Genomic DNA, 10,000 nt, shown 5'->3' with positions numbered 1-10,000 from the left:
TCAGATATACTACCAGATCACCCAAAGAACCTCCAGGCATCAATTTTACTTTTGACGAAGAATAATAAATGTGTATACTCTCTTCATTAGGAGGAATTATCAGAGGTACTCCCTCTCTTGTCAGAGTATTTAAAATTGACAAGAGCACATCAGGAGGGATAAAACTCGGAGAAAGTTTGCCAAAAGTTGCATCTCTTAAACCTCCCAAAATTAAATTTTGAGTCTCTTCTACTCCTCGGAGAATAGCTCTGTAGTTCTCCAAGACAGAACTACACAAAAATATCTTCTCCAACATTTTCAACTGCCTCCCCAGGTCAGCTACCACAACATCTATCACCCCAATTGCCGCGTCCATTCTATCTATGGCCTTTTCTATTTCCTTTCCTTGAATGATGACTGTATCTAATAGACTGGTAGTAACCCCAGCCATTTCAATAGCTTGTTTTGCTAATCTGTCGGTTTCCATAATTTGGGCGTGTAGCAAATCTATCCGGTAATTCGTTACTCCCCCCATAACTAAACCTGCAATATTGCTAAACAAATTTAGTCCCTCCCAGAGAGAACGTTTTTTTCGGTTCTGATTTACTGATCTAAAAAAATCTCGAATAGTCTTCATATGAATATCTATACGTTCTCTCAAATTATCAATCATTGCTACCATAGTGTCAGCAATCACTACTGTTTCATCTTTCCCTGGATACTGATTAGTTTCTGCATGTTTCATTTTTGTTAACCCAAGCTTTTTTAAACTACTCTCTGTCTCTAGTAATTTTTTTCCTATTTCCATAAAAGGATCTATAAATTCTCCTTGCTTCACTTTCACAGGAACGATTTGTATCCTTGACGTATATGTTACCTTGGAATATGGAATAAAAATGAGTCCAGAACGAGTAAGTGAGTCTTCCGATTCCATCTCGCCTGCGGTCATTCCCACAACCTGTAAATAAATTACAGCCTTAATATTCTCCAATTTCGAACGACCCCTGAGTGTACAATCCTTAACCTTCCATGCTTATAATCTTTAAAAACACATGTAACCCCAGGCTACATTTAATCTCGCTGATCAAACAGCTTCGAAACAACCCTTGGTTATTCCTAAAAAACACATGCAACCCCAGGCTACATTTAATCTCGCTGATCAAACAGCTTCGAAACAACCCTTGGTTATTCCTAAAAAACACATGCAACCCCAGGCTACATTTAATCTCGCTGATCAAACAGCTTCGAAACAACCCTTGGTTATTCCTAAAAAAAACACATGCAACCCCAGGCTACATTTAATCTCGCTGATCAAACAGCTTCGAAACAACCCTTGGTTATTCCTAAAAAACACATGCAACCCCAGGCTACATTTAATCTCGCTGATCAAACAGCTTCGAAACAACCCTTGGTTATTCCTAAAAAACACATGCAACCCCAGGCTACATTTTAATCTCGCTGATCAAACAGCTTCGAAACAACCCTTGGTTATTCCTAAAAAACACATGCAACCCCAGGCTACATTTTAATCTCGCTGATCAAACAGCTTCGAAACAACCCTTGGTTATTCCTAAAAAACACATGCAACCCCAGGCTACATTTAATCTCGCTGATCAAACAGCTTCGAAACAACCCTTGGTTATTCCTAAAAAACACATGCAACCCCAGGCTACATTTAATCTCGCTGATCAAACAGCTTCGAAACAACCCTTGGTTATTCCTAAAAAACACATGCAACCCCAGGCTACATTTAATCTCGCTGATCAAACAGCTTCGAAACAACCCTTGGTTATTCCTAAAAAACACATGCAACCCCAGGCTACATTTAATCTCGCTGATCAAACAGCTTCGAAACAACCCTTGGTTATTCCTAAAAAACACATGCAACCCCAGGCTACATTTAATCTCGCTGATCAAACAGCTTCGAAACAACCCTTGGTTATTCCTAAAAAACACATGCAACCCCAGGCTACATTTAATCTCGCTGATCAAACAGCTTCGAAACAACCCTTGGTTATTCCTAAAAAACACATGCAACCCCAGGCTACATTTAATCTCGCTGATCAAACAGCTTCGAAACAACCCTTGGTTATTCCTAAAAAACACATGCAACCCCAGGCTACATTTAATCTCGCTGATCAAACAGCTTCGAAACAACCCTTGGTTATTCCTAAAAAACACATGCAACCCCAGGCTACATTTAATCTCGCTGATCAAACAGCTTCGAAACAACCCTTGGTTATTCCTAAAAAACACATGCAACCCCAGGCTACATTTAATCTCGCTGATCAAACAGCTTCGAAACAACCCTTGGTTATTCCTAAAAAAAACACATGCAACCCCAGGCTACATTTAATCTCGCTGATCAAACAGCTTCGAAACAACCCTTGGTTATTCCTAAAAAACACATGCAACCCCAGGCTACATTTAATCTCGCTGATCAAACAGCTTCGAAACAACCCTTGGTTATTCCTAAAAAACACATGCAACCCCAGGCTACATTTAATCTCGCTGATCAAACAGCTTCGAAACAACCCTTGGTTATTCCTAAAAAACACATGCAACCCCAGGCTACATTTTTCTCTTACGTAAATTGTATGTTTTACTTTCAACATTTTTTCCTAGCTCCTTCAAGCTTCCCAAGCTTCCTTCTTCCTCTAATTCGGCTTCAGTTTTTTCATCAACAGGGTATGCCTTATCTACATTATGAGCCTGGCCCCTCATTAATGACATTTCTAACTTTAGCCTGTCTACATGTTCCTTACGTACCTTCCCGTCGGCAATTCTTTTGATACTGAATACTACCTCACTTATCTTTTCCATAACTCTGTATGGTCCTGTATACAACGGTTGGACTTTTTTACTTAATCCTACCTTAGGAGTAGCCTTAAGATATACCCGGTCCCCTTCCACAATAGGGGAAGGTTTGGCACTGGGTCGATCCCTTGGCCTTCTCTGAATTTCTTCCTCTATCAACTCTTTACATCTCTGAAAAACCTTTGAACCAACGACTCTGGTTTCTTGTAAATAATCTTCTACGTTATACCAGGGAGCCGCATCTTTGAAAAAGAGGATATACGGAAAATAAGGGTCTCGATGCTTTAGTGTGAAAAAAGGTGTATCTCTTATCACTCTATGGTATGCAGTATTATAGGCTAATTCTGCCATAGGTAACATTCTAGCCCATACCGACGGATTGTCCCAGACCATAGTACGCAAAATCTTATTTAATGTACCATTTACTCTTTCCACTTGCCCATTTGAGCTTGGGTGATATGGAGTTATGGTATGTTTACTAATCTCATATTCTTCAGTCAATTTCTCGAACAGTTCATTTATGAACTCCCCTCCCCCGTCAGAGATAAGCTGACGTGGTGCCCCCTCTTTGTAAATGAATCCACTCATAAATGCCTTTGCAACTTCTGTAGCATCTTTTGATTTCAATGGAATCGTAACCAAATACTTTGTTAGTGCATCCACTATTGTGAGGATGTAACGAAAACCTTCCGATTCCGGATATGGTCCCACTATGTCAATGTGGACGCGCTCAAAAGGCCTCGAAACCTCAGGATATCTTAGGAGAGGTACAGGGGTATGTTTGCCTGGCTTACAGCGTAAACATTTTTCGCACGAAGAACAATATTCCTTTACTAATCTTTTCATCTCTGGGAAAAAGGCAAATGTTTCTAATCTTTTTAAGGTCACTAATACTCCCCCATGCCCTGCAATAGGGATAGAATGAGCCAACCTTAAAGCTGTACTTTGATACCCATCTGGCACCACCACTCGAAAAACCTTTCGAAAGGGTTTACTTAAAACATTATATAGCATTCCATCAGGTCTAACTTGATAGTTCTCGATTTTCCCAGGAATTTTGTTCAATTCATCTTTAGAAAGTTTCTTGTCACCCCCTCTCAAGTAACATTTTACATGACTCCAAAGTGGGTCCTCATCTTGTGCTCTACGTAAATTGTCTAGTCCCCATACATCAATCACTTCTGGTGAACTATCTACCGTTACGGACCTTGAATCATCAGGTGCATTACCAATCCTCTCAGACCTCACAGCTCGGCGTGTAACCGCACCGACGACTAAATCGTCTATCGGATGATCTGCTGATCTAATCCGAGACAGTGCATCTGCTAAGTAATTATCCTTGCCCGGCAAGTATTCTACACAAATATCAAATTCTGCAACCGACATACGCCACCTGGCTAGTCTCTCATTTCCGTCTTTATTACAAAAAAGATAGCGGAGGGGCCTATGGTCTGAGTGAACTAAAACTGGATATCCCTGTATCAGGGTTCTGTTTATTTTTAGCCCATATACTATAGCTAAGGCCTCACGCTCTACTGTAGAATGATTTAACTCTGCACCCTTCAGTTGACGACTGAAATAGGATAAGGGTCTAAGGTCTCCCTTATCATCTTCCTGTTGGAGAGCTCCGCCAACCGCTGTCTTGCTTGCGTCTGTAACCAGCACAAACGGACGGGAGAAATCTGGGAATTTTAATATAATATCCTCAGATAGTATTGTACGTAACTTGTGAAACGCATCCAATGCTTCCGGTGTCCACGTCAGTCTTGTTTTTCCGTCCTTACTTTTACAACCTTTAGTTAAGTCGATCAAGGGGCGCGATATCCCTGCAAATTCTTTGATGAATTTGCGATAATAATTTGTCGCGCCAAGAAACGCCTGGAGCTCTTTCAGTACTATAGGTTGTGGATAAGTCTTCATAGCTTCTACCTTCTTACTCTGTGGCTTAATGCCCTGTTCGGTAATTATATGTCCTAGAAATTCAACTTCTGACTTAAAAAACGAACATTTGGAAAGTTTTAGGGAGAGGTTACTCTGTTGTAGGCGACTTAAAACTTGTCGGACATTATTACAATGAGTTTCCCATGTGTCTCCTAACACTACAATATCATCTAAATATACAAAACCCTCATCTCCGATGAGACCAGACAGGACCTGATTAATGATCCTCTGGAAGGCAGACGGTGCGTCCTTCAACCCGAAAGGTAACCTCATGAATTCATACCTGCCATCCATAGTGGAAAAGGCCGTCTTTTCTCTACTACCGGGGGTCAGGGGAATTTGGTGATATCCCTGTCTGAGGTCTAGACATGAGAAGAAACGACTCTTACCTAACCTTTGTAAAATAGAATCTATATTTGGCAAGGGGTATCGATCTTCCATAATATATTCATTTAGTGCACGGAAATCTAAACACAATCGTAACCCTCCATCTCTCTTCCTCACAGGCACCAGAGGTGCATTGTAGGGCGAACGTGAGGGTTGTATAATCCCATCCCTCAACATAGAACCAATCTGAGCCTTAATCTCATCTCTATATTTCAGCGGAATGGGATAGGGTTTCTTATAAACTAGAGGACCCCCTACTCGTATTTCATGAAAATATTCTGCCGAAATACTTAATGGTTCCTCATCTAAACTAAACACCTTTTGGAAATCTAAAACTAATTCAACCAGTGCCCCGTGCTCTCTTGAATCTCGTTCAAAAATCTTATCCACTTCTTCTAATATTCTACAAGACTTATTTCTATAACTTTTGATGCTCGCGACACTCTGATTTGTGGTTTCTTTAGGAGATATGTCTGTTAATTGTATGACTTCCCCTATTCTCTCACTTTGCATAATTTCTAACTTTCTATTTCCATCATATTTATATGGAATTTGAAAACATCTCCCGATACCATCTGGCGATGGATAAGGAGCCACTATGCCTTCTATGAGACTAATTTCTAAATCTTCTCGAGGAATAAACAACATATTCACTCCATTTGATTTATTCTTACATTTGCCCCTGGCGGAAATTTGAAAAGATCCACATGATTTTGCATCTACTACTAAATCCTCTACAGGAAATACATCAATGGCCCCGCCATTATCTATAACATCTTCACCCTGACAATCACAATTCTTATTTATGTCTCCATCGGTAGCATAATTCAGATCAGCCCCTCCCAAGCTGGAAAGATTTACAGGTGCCCCTGCAACTTTCCCCGTCTTGGTCCTCCAGCGTCCCTTCAGACCTACGGTTGCCATGGAAACGAATGATCTCTTATTGCTACGTTCGACTTTCACATCCTGTCCATTTATGGATAAGGTGGTAGGCCGTGATGTATATACGACCCTGTGGGCGTCCGCAAAATCATTTCCTATCAACATCTGACAAGGCAAACCCCAGGTTTCTACTACTAAGAAATTAAATGAAGTCTTGACCTTTCCTATGCTGAGGATGATATTGACCCATCGCCCCAATGAACAGATTTGTTAGACTGCTTAAATGGAATATTTAGTTCTTCTAACAAATCACTATGCACTAGTGAAACCTCCGCACTAGTGTCAAACAACACGGAAACTTGCTTATCTCCAAGATAAGCATCGAACAACAACATTCCATCATTATCACCCAGAGACAAGATTTGTACCACTCTTTTACAATCCTTAACTTCGGGAGGGACTAGGACCCCCCTCGTAATAGCTAGTTTTTTGACCATTGATTCGGCTTCCCTTTGCCTGGACAATTTCTCGCTATATGTCCCACTTTTTGACATCCGAAGCACTTAATTTCTGAGTCTAATTTTACTCGGGTCCCTGACACTCCCTTTAATTTTTCCTCGAACAGAAAACATTTATCCATTGTGTGGCCCTTTCTTTGACAATATCCACATGTAGTCACAACCCTGCCACGACCCCTCCCTAAGGGGGTAACAGTGCTCGCTATGCGAGTATTCAATACTGGGCATTTGTCCATGATATGGCTACGTCCCTGACAGTAACCACAATATGTAGGGTCTTCATTTGGCCTTTTCTTTTTTTGATCCATTGTTCTCTTTTCATCTACAGTTTTCCTATCGGTCTTTCCTCTTACATCCACATGTCTATTTGATACGTCTGTCTCGGATGTTTCACTCCCTTTTACCATTTTTCCATCACGAGCGACCCCAGTCTCTTTCTGGGCTACTGCGGCTACTCTCTCTTTTTTCGCCGTTTCTCCCTTAACGATTTCCTTGCGATAATCAGTAGCCTTATTTTGTTTAGCCCAAACCCGATACGCTTGGAAAAACTTCAAACAATCTTTTGTTTTCATCAGTCCCGGATTGGCATCAAAATATTCTTCCGGGAGTTCCCTGGCAAAAACAATTCCAATCACACTCTCCACGAGGGGAGCGAACTCGCTATCCTGTGACTTAACTTGTTCTGCAGTTATTCGCAGTTTATTGAAAAAGGCCTCTAGAGATTCGTTCCTGTCCCTACTAGCCCCTAGAAACATATCTAAAGCAGTCCTGGTGCTAGTCACGGTATCATGAACTATTCTTAATTCGTCTGCCAAAGATTTCCAGTTATATTCGACATCCTTTGCCCTCGCATACCACGCTTCGTAGGTGCCCAACGCATCCCCTCTGAGACGTCGTAATGCTAAGCGGATTATTCCATCATCATTCCACACTTCATCGTGCGTCAAATCTTCTACCCTCTTAATCCATTCATCTAAGTTCGTCATCGCACCCTTTGTCTTAGGACATTTCCCTTCATAAAAAGGCAATCTATGCTCGACCTCGCTAATAGGATTCCTCTTCCTTTCTTCCTTAAATACCACATGTCTTAGGTCAAGTGACGATATGGGTGTCAGGGACTGTCTTGTTTCTTCTGACCCTCGGACAGGTATTCCAGTTGCCTTGGAGACCCCGTGGGTCTCCGACTCTCCTTCTGTGATAGGCATTTTTTTCTCCTTCCCTGAGGATATACCTATACTACTATGTTCTCTTATACTCTTATGTTCTCCTCCCGTAAAATAGCTACGGTCTGTACAATTGAAAACCCAGCCTTGCACGAATATGGCAATGGAATAAAGCTTAGGGTCTCTTACTACGTTCTTCAAAAGAGTATAAGATAATCTCACCAGAACTGTCTCTAACTCAGCAGCACTGGTAACACTAATAGCAGGAGCGCGAACTATTACCCATTTGATAATGGAATCCTTAACTAGGTCAAGGTCTCTTTTAAGGTCGGAAAGAAAACTAGACTTTGATGTTGTCGTAGATTTAACTATGAAACTAATAAAATCTTCAACAAACTTATAAAGTACACTACTATAATTTGCACTCTCCATTAATCTTAAACTTATATACTATAGCTATAACGAAAATATTATTTGAAGTATAATTAATTTTCAACAAAAATTCCTATTGAATAAAAACTCAGAAAATCATTGTACGAAATATTTTGACCGCGCAAGAGGCAACACTCATTTACGGCCCAGCTGATTTTCAAGGTTGCCGCGTGACAATTTCCCCAGGAAAATTTCAACAGCAGGCACCCGCCTTAACTCGTGGGGAGGACAGTGACGTCAGGAAGGGGTAATGACGTTGTGTGACGTCACACCCAAAGCGCGCGACGGTCGAAAACAAGTCTTGTTGTGCCTAGTTAACGCTGACCCTAACACTTTCCGACCTCCTGACCGCGCTCGCTACCCTTTGCTCCCCAAGTAACACAGCACAACTCCTCACTTCACTTCCCGTCACTTTACTTTACTTTCTTATACTACTTAGAATGAGATAAGTAATCGTGAACTGGGTATCTTGACCTATCATAAATGTTCCCAAGTCAAGCAAGAGAAGTTAAGTGAAATATACATTAATATGAGTAATGACATATACCGGAATTAAACTTAACAACGTAAATGAAATTTATGCATCCAACACAAAAATCAAAACATGCTATTGATAACGGAATAAATCACAACCTGAAAGAGTGTGTATTAATAAATATACTGTCTTTCAGGAACTATATCTCTGGTACCCTGTACCTGTAAATAGTTAGTTAATTTCTATTACAATTAAAAGTATAAAGCAACAGAAAAATAGGATACTGCAATTTGGGGATAAATCAGTAAACAGTATTAGAAAACTGCTGCGCCCGGCGCCAGCTGAAACAACCAAAGAAGATTATCTGCCATCCTCCGAGGCTCACTTGTACTACCCACCCTGTGAGTTTAACGAAAACAATTTTTATCCCCATAAAAATAATCAAAGGTAGCTAAGGACAGAGGGCAAGGCATGGAAACCGCCGCTGCCACCACTGTGGAAATCTCACCTTCTTTCATATTGAAAAAGTGTTAGACTCCCAATTTATGATTAAATGCCGCCACCACCACTGTTTTAACACAAAACAGGGAAAACATTTCCCCTTTGAAGAATTATTACTTTTACGACATAATTCCTACAAATGAAGGGATTAAGGAAACTTTGATACATTTCCTACAATTTACTATTTTTATATTTACACAACTTTACTTAGAACTTATAGTTACATACTTAAAGACAATTTAAGTAAATATCAAATACAAAACAATACTGGAGATTCCTTAAGATCTAGTACATATAAAACCCTTCTCGCTTACCAATATAATCACCAAAGGTAAGCTATCCATGATGCTGCTCCTAACAGTCTTTCCTGATCTAGAGTCCACGGAGAAGTGACCGGCTGTCTCCAGGTCAGCCTTCTCAAACCCATGTGCTCCGCTTGACTTCCGCATTATGCCTCAGCAACACGGAATTTTCCACGGATGTTTGTGCACATGATGGTTTCACTTCTAGAGTAACGTGGAAGATTCCAACCTTCCACATATATATATATATACATATCTATATATATATATATATATATATATATATATATATATATATATTATATATATATATATATGAACAGAGTACATAGCGACAAATGTAGAAGAAAGGTATGAATGAGACTAAATATCTAAACACGCAAGAGATATATTTGACGCGTTTCGATATTCAGTTTCATTCATACCTTTCTTCTACACACTATATATATTATATATATATATTATGTATATATATATATTTATATATATATATATATATATATATATATGTATATATATAAAGATATGTATATATATATATATATATATATATATATATATATATATATATATATATATATATTTACACACACACACGGACAC

The 10,000-nt window shown here is 39.8% G+C and overlaps 1 protein-coding gene across 1 annotated transcript in view; it reads right to left on the bottom strand.

Moving 5' to 3' along the window:
- LOC147468624 (uncharacterized) overlaps positions 1-9,626 on the bottom strand; it is a 10,479-nt gene extending 853 nt beyond the window's left edge. The window contains exons 1-2 of the mRNA XM_086552743.1: positions 9,410-9,626; positions 1-937 (exon numbers count right to left, since the gene is read on the bottom strand). The exon at positions 1-937 is cut by the window's left edge and continues 853 nt beyond it. Coding sequence (XP_086408869.1) covers positions 1-937; positions 9,410-9,544 — 1,072 coding nt within the window. The 5' untranslated portion in view covers positions 9,545-9,626. The remainder of the gene's footprint in view (positions 938-9,409) is intronic.
- Positions 9,627-10,000: the final 374 nt, after the last annotated feature.

This window comes from Penaeus japonicus, unplaced genomic scaffold (genome assembly GCF_977035675.1).
Source record: "Penaeus japonicus unplaced genomic scaffold, GWHDUDI00000001_assembly GWHDUDI00000027, whole genome shotgun sequence".
NCBI lineage: Eukaryota > Metazoa > Arthropoda > Malacostraca > Decapoda > Penaeidae > Penaeus > Penaeus japonicus.
Note: the sequence above shows the minus strand (reverse complement) of the source record. Positions and strands in the feature narration are given on the sequence as shown.